Raw genomic sequence first — 15,996 nt, forward strand, 5'->3', positions numbered from 1 at the left:
CTGGAAGGAACGAGTCTCGAGAGCACACTCATGGACACGCAGGCCTGCACACAGTTACCAGGACAGCCAGAAGGACAGTCCATCATTTGATTTGGACAAAGTGTTATTAAAACCCACTTAGCCCTGGCTGTAAGAGCTACAAGCTATGGAAACTATGCAGCCTGCCACAGGCTGAGAACGACAGCACCGCCGACATCTGCTTCTAATCTGACCAAAAACAGCAGAGACGTGACAGACCGAGTTTTAGACGACGACGACCCTATCCCTCCCCCCCCATTCACTCATTAAGACGGTGCACTTTGATTCATGTCCTACAAACCCATCCCAAATACAGCTGAACATTTCAAGCTCTGCAAGCAAAACTTCCAGACCGAGCCTTACTCCTTACTCATCCCCTCAACTCCTCCCCCCCGCATGTCTAAACATGTTTTTTTTAACGGACCCACATGACATCATTAAATCTTTACAAGCCCATAACAGCAGACGATAGAAGCCAAACTTCTATCACAGAGGAAAACTCAACAAAAAGCAGTCAGGTCAAATGAGGGTAGTGGACAAATAAAACAACAGCAAATTGTTCAAGCTGCAGCTGTGGGATCATGACCTGTTATATTCACAACATACAACTAATGTACTTAAAGTAATTAATAAACAGCAATTAGGCCAATTAATATAATGACTCTAATATCAGTTATTGACAGGATTTTGCACGAGCAGGCTGCAGTTTTTCAACGACCGCTGACAACTCCCGTAAAGTAGCACATGGCCCAGATCGTAAAACAGGCCAGAAAACTGTGAAGTTTATTGTATCCTCGCTAAAGCTTCAAGTCTTACAGGCCTACGGGCCACCATGATGAGAAGGCTTTACAGCAAACTGTAATTCCTGTTGACATCTTGAACACGCGTACCCAACAAATGTGTGTGTGTGTGTGTGTGTGTGTGTGTGAGAGAGGATGAGAATGGGACATAAACCAGTTATCCGCCTTTTTGAGCGTTTTACAGAAAACAGTCATCAGCACACAAACTCTACGGCCCCTCCCTTGATTTGTGTCAAATTAAAAAGAAATTCACCTCTCGTTGTGAGAGCCTTTCCAGGTGAAGTATGCATGTGTATTCAATACTGTAAGTGCATACAGTCCATGTCAAAATAGCCTATAATAAGCAATTTCATACATGATCCAACACACACACACACACATCATCCATTAGATGATGTCAAATGAACAGCTCTCACAGGGCAATTTGTCATCCTCACACTGTAACATCAATCATAAACCTGGAGATTTGCACCGACAAATCATTTCATATATGTAATGACATGACATTCAAGCCTTGTGTAACAACTCTGTGAGCTTGATGTCAGCTTAAATTAAAAATACTTATACACCATCTAATGTATTCACTTGATTCAGTCAATATCTGAGTCAACGTTTTCATCAGTTTATCACATTACCTCCTAATGCTGAATGATCAAATAAAAGAAACCAAAAAAAACAACCTTTGTGCACTGATTCACTGCAACATTACTGACAGTAAGATATTTAAAGAACAAAAGAAGAGAAAAGTCTGTTGGTTTTAACCTAAAGTGGTGAACATTATCCAAACAGTTGGCTCGGAGAGCTAATTTACCACATTGTGAGAGGACTGGGATACAGAGTAGAGCAGCTGGCATCCTGAAATGTGGTCATGTAGCAATCACGAACCTTACCATCAGATAATGACCCCTCTCTGTTAGGCCAAGCAGAGCTTTGAACTGTGGCTGCGGCATTTTACAGCAGGGATCCTTAAATAGAGTTTGGAGATCTTTTCACACAGGAACAGATGACAAAAACCCTTCAGTCAGTTGCGTAAAAGGTTGCTCTGGGATGTTCTCACACCGTACAAAGCCACCTGAAAGGGCAACTGGGATACTCTTTGTGTAGCTCAATTAAGGCGACTAGAAATATGCTCCTTCTTGGCGTTTCTCCAATTCCCTGCTGCTTGTTTGTTTATGTTCCTGCTGTTTTGTATATGCTTCCAGCAACCCGCGCTGAACAGTCCAACCAGGTGATAATAATTCAAACCATATACCATCTGACATGAAAACAAAGGTGACTAAATGGTACCGACTGTGCAGCTATCCAGCATGCAGAAAACAAAGTATCTCACTGAAGAAAAACCAAAACAGCAGCACAACAGAATCCAAAGTAAAGAAGAATGAAACAGACAGATGAGGATAAAAGAATTAATGTCAAGGTAGAAAAACGCAAACGGGGGCAGGAAAGTGTTGTTTTTGTCGAGTTCCCATGGAGCAGTCCGTCCACTGCGACCACCACATCTCACTCACACCCTCACTTTTCTCAAATCATCCGCATAAACATTTGCAACTTCACACAAACACAGGGCGTAAAAAAAAAAAGATCAGTTACTCACAAGATCTCATCGTTCTGAAATTCCAGGATTCCATGACTGTCTTCGAAGTCCTCTCCGCTGCCTCGCGCGGTCCCTTCCACTGTCTTGTACGGCAGCATGACCACGCCGCGAGCCCCAGACGTTCTCAGCACCTTCACCTCCATGGTGCCGACGCTCTCGCTCACATGGCATACAGGCTCCTCAAACGTAAAGATACCGGCGTGGTCGTCATCGAAGATGGTAACGGTAGCCGTGGCGGGTAAGCCGAGACAGGCCACCGAGTCCACGTGATTAGCGGACTCGCCTTCCTCGGGCTCTTCGCCTTCTGATGACAACACCTTGACGTTGGACAGGTGAATCAGGAAGTTCTCATCCTCCTCAAAGATGTCATCATCAATGATCCCCACGCGGATCTCTTTCAGTGTCTCGCCGGCCTTGAAGAAGACGACACCCTCGGTGAACTCGTAGTCGGAGCCGGCGTTAGCGGTCCCGTCCTCCGTCCGGTAGTCCACAGAAACAGTTTTGCCCAGGTCACCGCCACGCCGCACCACATTCACCGCCACTGTGCCACAGTTCTCAAGGCACTGGTAAGAACCAGGCTCAAAGAAGATCTTGGAGATGGGGTCATTATCGCCGATATCGGAGCGGACCTCGTGCATGCTGACAGCCTTCCGTGCCTGATCGGCTGCATGTTTCTTCAGGATGTTGCCAGCACCTGTCATCAGCCGGGTGGCCTGGCAGCGATAGAAAGCACGACTCTTCTGCTGCTGGCTAAGGACTTGGTAGTTGGCAAGCTCAATAAGTTGTTCCACCTGGTTAGCAAAAACAAAGGCACACAAAGACTTAATGAAATCATGCTCGCCAGAACTAGTGGATGCGGTACGGAGGGGAAAAAAAATCGAGTTTAATAACATGTCTGATTCAATACAATGAATGGACTGATGAACATTGACATACAAACCCTGTGATCTCATTAATCATCCCGTTATAATGTCGTGTCTGACATTTATTTTTTATTAAGTAATAAGAATCAGATTGCTCAAAGCTTTGTGAGCTCTTACACAAGAGTACAAGATGTGCAAAATACAGATTCATGACTGCAAACATCTATTCCACGACGATATCAAGGGAATCGTTGCATTTAAGTGTTTGTGGAAGGAGACAAACAGTCTAACCTCACAATCAGACACACAGGATCAGTGATAGATGTCAGAATATAGAGCTATATTACAGTACAGCTGTATTTGACAACTGACAGCAGTCAGTTTGAGTTGGAAGTTAAGTTTCATGGTCCTCACTATTAATCAGGTCAGTCAGGAAAATGGTGTCACCAGTAACAATCAGCTAAAACAAAAAGAGGATCTGACTTGGGAATCCAACTCTTTTAAGCTGCAGATGTAGGTCAAATGAAAGCTACAACAGTTGAAATCTTCATGTCAACATACGAGGAAACGAAATACGCACACTTGTATTTGACTCTGGGGTAATCACCCTGTGTTAATGGATGTAAAGACAAAGGCAAATGCATAAAAGCTATTCTCGTTCATGTAAGAAGAGTTCAGCAGCTTGTCTTAAAGCATGTGGCATACATGATGTTACTTTGTCTTAATCATTGTCCAAAAACTTAGAGGAGAAACTTTGCCACACAAAATTATATTAAGTATACATTTTAGAGCATTTGTGCTTGCATTTTTATGATAATCCTTCTTACTTTTTATCTAACAAGTCACGTTTTTATAAGCCGACACAAGAAGTCATTTTTCATAACACTAAAGACTAAACTGTTGTTATAAGGATTAATTGTGTTGAGATTTTTATACTCGTATGTTTGTGTCATGCTGGATCAATTTCCTGTATAATTAGCAGATTAATCTGAGTGGTTGTTGAGAGCTCAGCAGCGTTCATCACCATAAACACTTTGATAAAAGAAGCTAATAAAGAGAGTGTAATCTGTATCTGGTTATTTTGTCATTTCATTTCCTTAAGTGAGAAAAACAGCCCTGATGTGAGAAGCAGGGACAGTATTTCACACAGTCATTGCATTTTATGTGAAGTATTTTGTGCAAGCTGTGCTGCCCACCTCTTTGTCAGGGTGTTTCTGTTTGAGTTCCTTCAGGATCTTGGCCATGTCTCTGCGGGTTTCCTCCTCATCCAGATCCTTCTCATCTAGATCCAAACCGAGTGGACCGTCGAGGAAGTCAACACCATGGGAGTTCAGCATCTTGCCATCCATCTCAATATCCACCTTGTAAGTGGAGAAGAAGAACGACATTTATTCAGTGCCACAGATTTAAATGATAAGTCTCTCTACTGGTACAGACATGACAGCCAACTGAAAATGTAAATAATTCTATAATAACCATGTAAGCAAAGACGCTTATCTTACTTAATCATAATTAAATAATGGTAATATTATGTATACCTTAGGGGGAAGTGGACGATCGCCCTCCGTCTCAATGATCATGCCGCGCTGCTTTCCCGTGCGGTAGCGCTTGTACACGTATTTGTAGAACAGCAGGCGGCGGTCGGCCACCCAGGCGAACAACACACAGATGGGGAAGAAAAAGAACGTTAGCAGCCCCTCCCACACCTGCACAACACCGGGCGAGATCACAGACAGGATGAGGTAGAGCCAAATGTAGGCGAAAATACTCCAGGTGGCCGTGACGAAGAAGACGCGCAGGTGCTTGACCTTCCTCGTCTCGCCGTCAGGCACAACATACACACAAAGCCCGATAATGACGAACATGTTAAACGCGGCAGAGCCCACAATGGTGGAGGGGCCCAGTGTGCCAGCCTGGAACCCATGACCAATGACTTCTATGACAGAAAGTAGGATCTCAGGAGCCGAAGAGCCCAGAGCCATGAGGGTGAGGTTGGACACGGTCTCGTTCCAGATTCGAACAGTAGTGGTCGTGGTTTCCCCATTTGGTTTCTTGATGGTGATTTCCTTTTCCTGCGACGTGATGACCTCTATTGATGCCATGAAGCGGTCAGCAATGATGGACACACCCAAGAACATGTAGACCAGCGCGACAAAGTAAACTGTTGCCCGAGCCACCTTGTCACCAAATGATGGATTTTGGGGCTCCCAGATAGGTAGGACCACGCCCCTCATGCAACGCTCAGCCAAGGAGCATTCCGTTTTATTCGTGGATACTGCCGAAACTGAGCCGCCCAGGTTCGGCTCAGGGGGGGCACCAGCCAGTGAGGGCTGGATCTGAACGAGGAGGAGGACTGTGACGACGACTAGCCTCAGGGCAGGGGTCAGGACGGAGGGGCGATCCCTGCGACCCATGGTGATGTCCAGATCAGCACTGAGAGGAGACAATTAATGAGGATCTTCAACCTTTAGGAAAAAGGAGAGAAAAAGAAAGAATTCACATAACGCCTTTAAAGAAAGTAAAATATGACACAATCCAAAAATCATGCTTCACTATGCACAGGCTGTCAGAGATGTAACAGCATTTTAGCTGAGTCATGTTCAGTGTCGGATAATTATGTCTTTGGAATGGTCAAGTGGTAAATGCATCAGCACAAATGTGTTGTTAACAGCTGCATATTTTAAAAGGTATAAAATGACTGCACCAGACAGACATCGATATCTGTAGATACTTAGTATCAGACATGACACCGTGATATCAAGCCATCATCACAACATTTCAAACACATTTGTTTTCATTTTCATCTCTTGATGGACAAGACAACATCTCTCATTCCCACTCGCTGTAGATTCTGTGTTCGAACGAGGGCTGAAACAATTACTCGATGAATCGATTACTAAATTAATCGCCAACTATTTTGTTGAGGATTAATGACAAGATTTTTCAGATTGTTAAATGTGAATATTTTGTGGTTTCTTAACTCCATTCAACAAAGAAATCATTAAAACTGACATTTGAAACAAGACATTTGAGAACATCCTTTCCATGTTTGAGAAACTAGTTACTATCATCAGATGTTGTGTGGGTAAAACTTTGTACTTTATCTTCATTCCATGCCGTAAAGGGTAACTCCACATCTGTTATAATCAAAACTGTTAAATAACTGTTAAGTAAATGACAATTAATCTCAAAAGCACCACAGTTCACTTGGATACACAACATCGCTGACAAAGTTTCACTGAAGACATTCAAATGACCACAACAAACATCAACTTCAGCCTCTCAACTGCTGCATTAGTGTCGCAGTAATATCCTGCGGTGCCTCATGTAACCTGACCAGGAGTGGCTCTCTGTGATAACAGTGGACTTCAGTCAACAGCACAAACTGAATACACAGATAATTCTGTGTATTCTAAAATGTATTTGTATAGCTGAACGCTTAGATAAGGATATCTGCAGGACTAAAGTTGTGATTTTGATTGGTGATTTGGAATCATAAACATCTTGAATGTGTGTTACATTATCTACATTTTAAAGAAAATGTTGATGATTTTTGCGTTGCACTCAGGTTTCAGACCATTCAGTTGTACCAAGAAACTGAAAGTGAAAAGAAAAACACCATCATTTGGTTAGAATTTATTTATATTAATTTATTTCTATGAAGTTAAAGTGCCCCTGAAAGGACACTATTCAGCGTACTCGTTCCCCCACATATCACAAGCTATTTTCACATTTCTGGTCATCTGGGTTTTTAATAATCCATCTGGTCCTAATTTGTGTTGTGGGTACACACATTTTTGTCTAATTATAACTCCTGCTGCATATTTAAAAAGGTGTAAAATAGGGACACAGGCAGAGTAATAATAATAATAATAATAATAATAATAATAAAAACAACAAAATAAAACATTGCTCAATTAGCTACACATTAGAATTACCACCCTGCAATTGTGTGTCTCCACTCGCCAGTCAAGTTGCAGTACATATTTATATATAATAAAAGCGAAGACAAAGTATAGGCCAAGAGTTTGTGTTGTGAGATCAAAGTGACCTTGACATCCCAGGGAACATTTAAATCAAATGTGAAGAAATTCTTGTATGGTTTGCTCGTTCACGTCATCATACAAATCATATTGTACGTCATAGCAGGGGAAACTCAGTATCTTGTGTGTGTGGCAATGACATTGACATTGTTGATCCCAGTTGAATGCAATTGTACATACTGTATCATCCATTAGTGGAGAATTTCAGTATTAATACTTCTTTTCATTTTTTTTTGTTGGATTAGATTTGGGCAAATCAGCTCTATTATAAATCAAATTAAGGTGGAAGTGTATGAAGTCTAAATCATTGCCATTCACCAATCAAACAGTTGAGTCATTTCATTCTCTGCCACTTTCATCATGTAAACAGCAGACTGATGGCGTTGTTATTGAATTTTCCCATTAGCACAACTAGAATAAAAATGCTCTCAGTAAAAACTAAGTTCCACAGCTCTAGAGAATCGTTGACACCGTTTGCAGAGTGACAAAGCTGAATGAGAGCTGGTGAAGCCTGAAACATAATCAGGCCAGGGTTTATGGTTCTCGGTGCTGTGTGGAACAAGTTCAGATTCATCCATGATTCTGTTTTATTATCTCCTCACCATTTCATTAAAAGAGCAGATGACAGTGACACACCTGATATTAGACCTCCCCTTTGTATTGATGACTGCTGCGGTGAGTGCATTTCTTCCTCCACTTTCCCCCTCTGTGTTTCTGCTCATTGCTACCCTCCCTTTCTTGTCCCTGGCTTCTTTCTCTCTGTGCTGTGTTTTGTCTGTGTGTCCGTCTCTGTGTGTGTGTGTGTGTGTCAGCTGGATGAGGCACTTTGACTCTGTCCTGCCTGCATCTGTTCCTGATCAGCTCAGAGACTCATTGAGACTCAGTGGTATATTAAACCTATCTTCACTTTGCCAGGTCATCGACACTTGGACCAACTTTGGAATGCTGTCCTGCTTTTCTCTGCTCACTCTTGTGACCTTATTCCACAGGTCCAATCCAGTTTTCCTGCCCTGTACTCCTGCTTCGCACACACACAGGTGTGGTTCCCGCTGCGATGCTTGTTCCAATCTCCAGAACAAACCCTCAAGAATCCACAACAAACTGTCTAATTCTACTGAAGTACAAGGATCAATGACAACACCTAAAGACACGAATCCCAGATCAGCTTAGAACATTCCTCAGAAAATCTCCTTGCACATTCCTGCGAGCACGCATCCATTTCCCAATAATTAACTGTTCACACTGTTACATGCACATGCGGCACAATTTGCCAGACATCAATAGTTAAAACACCAGTGGTTGTAAATTACCTCTGTATATGACACACGTTCACTCACGTTACCCCGACTCACTGTCCAACATCACCGCGAAAGCTGCACGCACAACACAAAACACATTCCCAGTGTTTGACTGTTCGCCCAGCGTAATACACAGAGAGTATGTGTGTCTGTCCTAATGTTAACAGCTCCTTGCTGCATAAATCAGACGAGGTGTAATACTTAACCATTCCACGAGTGAAGGGTTTAAATATTTGGGTAAGTGCTGTGTTGGTGTGGACTGAGTGGACTCAGCTGCGGTCTGAGAGTTATTTGGTCAGATGTTTAGATATTCAATTGCAAACAAAACGGCCCGTCTACTTAATTATATTACAATTCATTGAGCACATAACTAAATATGTTCCTCAGTAGCTCCGTGCTTTCTTTGTCCTTCCTGTGTGGTCACACGGGACTTTGTGTGGCCTTTACGAGTAATCAATAATTCAGCGTGCACTGGGATTTGGTTGTTTTCACTTAAGGATGTCATCTTTCTGTCAGGCTGTTGGCTAACGAGCATTCCGTTTGTGCCAGCTAATTTCCCTAAATACAGTGTTTTCTTCTTACCAGTGGTGACTAAGGATTTTAAATGTATTTAATTAAGAATCGTGCTGAGGGAGTAGCCACGTCTGGCTAAAGAAGTGTCTAAATTATTGATTTCGGATGATTATGCTACGTTATTGACACAACAAACTGACAATACAATGCCTTGCAACTGAGCAGATGTTGCTGAGGATGTTTATTTCCAGCCGGTCAGTGAATTTAAAGTAGCAGTTCACAGTCACAAGCCCGTCTATCATCTCACTGTACACTAACATCGGCATGCAGTGTAACAGTTGGTAATGTGAGAAATGTGAGAATCCGCTCCTGCAATTCATAAATGCAGAGACAACGCTCCCGTTCCTATTCTTTGCTCCGTGTCTTCCTGCCAACTGCGTTAAAATTCATCCTCACGGACACAAATCCTCGCTAAACATTTCTTACACAATCCTGAGTGCTTTACACTTCATCACGCTATCATGAGGTTACACTTCAGATGGCTTACGATAATTACTCGGTCTGTTTAGAAATTCTCTTGTGTTGTACAAATGCTCTCCAGCTCTCGCTTTACTTACAAATATTACCGCTCTATAGGATGGTCAAGGAAAAATGGAAGATTTAGCGGATATCGCTGCCAAACTCGAGTGGGTACGTCTGCTTTTGACACTGTAGCCGCTTAGTCACAGTCCACAGTGGCTGCAAATTTAGATTTGATGAAAATTTCAGCATACATTGCCATTAAAGTCCCTTTGTGACCTGAAAAATGTAAGTCAGGAGAAGCGCAACGTTCGACAAGCCAATTGTGCCTCTGAAAAAGACGAAAACATTTTGCCAAGACAAAAATAAAAACTGGACCACTGAATCCTGCTGCCCAGGGGCAAAAGCATGAGCGCCACACACACAGTTAAGAAAAGCGTAACCATGTGCTGCACTTCAGACAAGCAGTTCTCACTTTGTCCCAGTACTGTCATTCTTTTCTGAGCCAATTGTGAGGTGACGACGGCTGAATAGAGGAGGGAGGAAGAAGACAGGGGAGCGCAAACGACATGAAAATCACTTTCATGTAAGGGAACTGACATCATGACAAGATTATTATTTAAAAAGGTAGATGCTGACCGTGGGGTCACACGGTTGGTGTGGTGGTTAGCACTCATGCCTTTGCAGCAGGAAGACCTGGGTTTCGTGACCTGGTCGGAAAACAAGAGCCTTTCTGCTCTCTGGAGGTTAGGCAAATTGGACACTGTGAGAGTGAATGGTTGTTTGTCTGTATGTGTCATCTGTGATGGGTGTACACCGCCTTTTGCCTTATGTCAGCTGGGATTGGAACCAGAGCCCCCGACCCTGAGAGTGATACTAACTATGTGGACATACAGCATTCTGTATGTTGCAGGTGAGCAAAACATGAGAGCACAGAAAGAAAGACAAGGAAATGTAGTAAAGGTGTTAATAATAACAATAATAATAATAATAATAATAATAATAATAATAATGTCTTCAGGAAACGTAAAAGTGGTGAGAAATGAAAAGAAAATATGCTAATAAATAAATGATACTCTCATATTACATGAAATAAAATTAAAGGATTACTCAGCTACGCACAAGTGTGTATAAAATATACACACTTGCCTGTGCAAACAAATCAAGATTAATGGTATGAGTTTACTGTCATTAGAGAGATGATGAGCTCTTTGGCCTGGATCTACCTTGAAGCAGGTCTGTGAGCCAAACTGTCTTTTCATGTATTATTACACTTTGGAGTGAAGGGAAATGATCAGGGTGGCACGGCACTACACAGGACAACCAATATCCTGACTGTTGTTACGTGCATCTGTCCACAGAGAGAGTTTCGCCTGAATGTCCCGAGGGACACGTGGGAAAAGCAATGATGAGCATGGGGAAATGAACAAGCAATGTCCCTTATCTACCATGTTCCATTCATCCCCAGGAGAAGTTTACATGTAACGCTGCTTCAAGGAGCGGGTGATACCATCTGTATAAACAGCACATAAAGTAGGCAGAGGTCTGTTATAAGGATGTGGACAGTGGACAGATTTCCTCACAGACTTTCACGTATAGTATCCAGTGCTGCACAAGATAAAATCATTATATTTTCTTTTTTTTTTTGCATCTCTTGGCTTTTGCTTTTCTGGCTTATTTACTTTGGGCTTAACCCGCCATGCTTCAGTTACGAGTGGAGTGTTCACGTGTTAGCATCTTTCAGCCCTGCTTTCATGTTACGGTTTCAGCGTGATGAGACAGCTGCTATCAGCGGAAAAAGCTGGAGATAAACCCCCCACATACAACAAAACTGCTGACGGACAAAGATAGCGGCGAACTGAGAGTGGAACATTTAGCAGGTAAAAAGCCAGATATTTCTGTCCAATCACACAAGCTACTGTACGACGACAGTGGAAATTAGAATTCAGCATTTTCCAAATATTAGCCTCCAAACTACATCTAGCCTACATCTGTATTAACATCTGATAACACGGCTGCTCGATTATGGGGAATTGTAATCGCGATTATTTCATACGATTACTTTTGTATTTACCTTAAAATAACTACATATTATTGTGTATTGTATGTAATCTCATTTGCATGTTCAATCCAGAGATTCCACTGAATGCTTGTGCACCATTTGTGCCGCAAATTGCCAGGTGATGCAGGACAGGAAGTCAGACACCATTAAAAACGCTATTTTCAGAATAAAATAATAACAGCAACAACAATAATAACAACACTAATAGTAAAAGCCCACGGTTTTTGATAATTGATTTGTTTCGATTATTTTGTCTTTGTAATCATTTGGGACCAGAATTGTAATTGTTAAATTGCACAGCACTAGATGATAGATAGATAAGATATGATGTATAAGATAAATGCACAATAGTATGTATTTATGGAGGATAACCGATTATGCCAGAGAGCAGCTGCTGTCCACATATTCCAAAAAAAAGACATCCAAGTCTCTTTGTTTTGCAGGCATTTTGATTGTGTTACTGTATCGTCTGTAAAATACATCTGTACTGAACGAGAAGAAGCACTGTAATGCACTGTTATGTACTCCCCCCACCCTTTAAGGCCTCACATTTGACAGCAGGGTCACAGATGCCAGCCCATCAGCGCTGCCTATCCTACAATTGACCTTTGATGGATTGTGAGTTTGCAGGGAACCCACCAATCGTCATATTGATTTATAATAAATGAGCTCACCCTCAGGGTGACATAGGTGGCTACCTAGCTTAGCTATTAGCTTATTAGCTATTCGATTATACAGTATGATAGAAGTCACAATATCTGTACAACTGCCACGATAGATATAGAATGTTATGTACACACACAGGAGTGATTAGTTGTTTTGTATTATTTTAGAAAATGTTGGATTTTTTTTATTCATCTCATTTAAGTGGAGTGGCTCAGTGGTTAAGACCCTACCTTGTGTACCAAAGACATCATGGTCGCAAGTTCGATTCCACCCCTGGCTAATTGTACTTGATTCCATTGTAAGTCGCTTTGGATAAAAGCGTCTGCTAAATGACATGTAATGTAATTTAAATATTTGGAAAATACAACAAAAAACAACAAAAAAGAGAACTAAAGAGAAAATACTCAAAATGCAAGTTCAAATTTGATTGAGAAATATGACATTCATTATGTCATTCAGTAAAATGAGGAGGACAGTAAACAGCTTCTCAGCAGTACCAGACTCAGCTCTGGGCTCATTTACATCTGTGGTCCCTGGGCAGGAAACAACACAACTATTAAGGAAATTAATTAACTTAAAGCCCACTGCTAATCTGCAGCATAATCAGCAGCTCTTTAATGTTTTCACTTTCCATTAGCAGAGGCATTTTCGTGACCCATCCTTGCTCAAAGATGACCCTGTTTACTGTAAACGACAGTGGACGGGGCCACGTCTTGTACAACAACTGCTGGGTGCATGGAAACATAATATTACAAAAGTGTCATGCATTATTACCCATTGTAAATATATCAGTGTTTTTCAGCCTCATGCAAATAATTAAACCTATTTTTCATCAAATAACTAAAAAGGTATGAGCCAGACTTACTTTATGATATGTATACACCTCATTTACAAGTGACTTATCTATAACCTAGCAGTTGTTATACTTTCAGAAAGGGACCTGCATACTAATGTGGCATGTTCTCTCCCCCAGTACTGGCCTAATTATTGCTGAATGCACATCCACTGAGGAGCAGCCTGAATCTGGCATCATTTACACAAAAGATCTGATTTTCCTGGAAATTACTTCACTTAGGCTTTCAGTGTGGTTGTGAAACCCCACACCTGGATTGACTAAAGATCCGTTTCATCAGTAACCAAATGCATCACTGCTGGAGGGCAAATAAAGCACTTAAGACCTCTGGCTGTGTTTCAGCTTTTTTTCCATTGTCATCAATACAATTTTCATATCACCCACAGTGGAGGAGGAGCCCCTCCGCATCTGAAGTCAGCTGGAAAAGAATGGCCTGGAAAGCCCTGATGGTGCCCAACACTAGTCATAAAGGAAAGGCAGGGAAATGAGAAGCCACTGTCTGCCAGGTTTACAGGAACAGTTAAGTGATGTGTGAAGCTCTGCCATTGACTTGTTTCCTATAATAAATTTGTTTTATAAACGCAGCAGCATGAGGGCGAAATAAGCTTCTCCTAAAACAAAAACCAAAAAAAACCAAAAAAAACCTGATCCAGTTCTATCCCATTCAGAAACAAACTAAACCAGGGGGTCCGGACTCTCCCTCACAACCTGCACAGTCTGTACAGATGTGCAAATGCTCTCCACCTCCCCCCAAGACGAGAGGAGTGAGCACCACTCAGGCGCAAAGGATGGGGACCTGCAAAATTCCGCAAAATGTGGCACTAAGTGCGCTTTAGAGCAGAAGGATCATTAACCCTCCGCAAGGATTACCATCTCTAAGAGGGAATTTAACCCGGACTGCACATGTTTGTCACCGAACTTCCACAATGAAAGCCTATAAAATGTGCGAGGCTGGTTATCTGAACGTGCTCTGCATCCCTAATTATGATTCCTGTAGAAGTAAGCGGGGCAGCCGGGCAGACTTAAAACATGCAAGTAGGGGAGAAGAGAGCAGGAGAGGGAGGGCAATCAAAAAACATCTAAAGTCTAAAACCTAAACCTTTTGAAAATGTTTATGAAAACAAATCAACACTCCTTCCATCGCACCCAGTTGCTATTAAACCAGTGATGTTCTCTGTGCGAGGAGGAGAAGCGCAGTGTGGGAAAACGTGGTGGGCAAAGGATGATGAGAGGAATCACCGCATCCAAACCCGGCAGACGCATGGTGCTTAGTCTCCACTCCATGAGGAGACATTGTCCCCCTCCATCCAAACTGCTTCTGCATCCTTTCTCCCTCTAACAGAAACTTCAAATCAACAGATAATTCCGCGGAATAGAGACACAGACCCCCCCTCCCCCGGTATTCACCATCATTCACAGCATTACTGAATAATACGCACCGGGGGAAAGAACTGCAGAATGACCCTACCTTTCTGTTTAGAGAGTGTCCGCAATCCGGAGAGGAGCCGTTTGTAGTAAAGGCAGCAGTGGAGTAAAAGAAGTGAGAAGAGGAGAAGTGGTCGCAGATTTACTACAGCAGGAGGAGCAGCAGGAGCAGCAGGAGCAGCAGCAGTGGTGGTGGTGGTGGTGGAGAATGGTAATGGAGGCGCAGGCAGCTCTTATACGCAAGCCAAGACGGCGTATCTATCCACCGACCGAGACGCGCAGAAGGAGGGGTGATGAGTTCGGATTCCCATGCACCGACAGTTTTTTTTATTATTCTTTTTCTTTATTTGTTGTCGTTTGTCAGCTGTTGCCTACTCCTCGTTTCCACGCAGCGCGACCCGAGCGACCTGTATGATCGGGTGACTGGAGCGGCGCCTCATCAGCAAACCCGCATTGGTTGGGACAAGGCGCGCTGGAGAGCGGACTTCTTCCTCATTCTTCCCCGCACGATCCCCCGTCTCTTGCTCCGTGTAAGCGCGAGAGCCGAAGAGAGAGAGAGTGAGTGAGAGAGAGTGAGTGAGTGAAGGAGTGAGAGTGTCAGGGAGTGGGTGCCTGTGTGTGAGCAGGTCTCTCCTTGGTCTGTTTCCTCACACACCAGAGGATCCGCTCTCGCTCTCTTTCCCTCTTACTGCCGCATGTGTGCGCGCCTCTCTCACTTCACTCCCTCTGTTTATTCTGCCCACACGCGCGCGCGCAGCCATTGTTGTTAGGACACCACATTAACTTCCATTCATTTGGACAGCGGAACCAAATTTAGAATTAGAATTAGTAACTTTTTGCACACACACACACCAATTAGTGATAGTGAATGTGTTCTCTGCATTTACCCCATCCTTATTACACACATGCCAGGCACAGGAGCAGAGGACCAGACAATGTCCTGTGACTAAGTGATTTTGCCCCAAATAACTTTTAATATCTGGCAGCTATTAACGATTTACTGCATGTGAAAATAGTGTTTTAACAATTTAAAAAGTAGAAATAAAAAGTTGTATTTAAAAAAAAAAAGTAGTTTTACATGAACACCATATTCTGCCGGTTCAATTTGAAATAGGAACAGTATAACACATCTTTAAAATAACATTTGTCTCTCCTCTCTGGTGACAAAGATGCTGATTCACCGTAATGAACATGTTGTAACTTATCCGCTTTCAGAAACCGCTGGAATTTTTCCGACAGCACAAACAGTCGCGTAATTACGGTAATGCAAAGTGAGCCTGTTTAAAAGGTGTCATCTGTGATACACTCGGTGCTAAAGGGTTATCTTTAGAGCCTAACAATG

The 15,996-nt window shown here is 42.6% G+C and overlaps 1 protein-coding gene across 1 annotated transcript; it reads right to left on the reverse strand.

Moving 5' to 3' along the window:
* Positions 1–427: 427 nt before the first annotated feature.
* On the reverse strand, positions 428–15,344 carry LOC122782294 (sodium/calcium exchanger 1-like). The gene is made up of 4 exons (XM_044046596.1): positions 14,698–15,344; positions 4,814–5,740; positions 4,472–4,636; positions 428–3,203 (listed from the first exon to the last, which is right to left on the reverse strand). Exons 2-4 carry the CDS (start codon positions 5,687–5,689, stop codon positions 2,409–2,411), a joined length of 1,836 nt encoding a protein of 611 aa, XP_043902531.1. The 5' UTR covers positions 5,690–5,740; positions 14,698–15,344; the 3' UTR covers positions 428–2,408.
* Positions 15,345–15,996: the final 652 nt, after the last annotated feature.

The sequence above is a fragment of the Solea senegalensis genome, linkage group LG15, assembly GCF_019176455.1.
Source record: "Solea senegalensis isolate Sse05_10M linkage group LG15, IFAPA_SoseM_1, whole genome shotgun sequence".
NCBI lineage: Eukaryota > Metazoa > Chordata > Actinopteri > Pleuronectiformes > Soleidae > Solea > Solea senegalensis.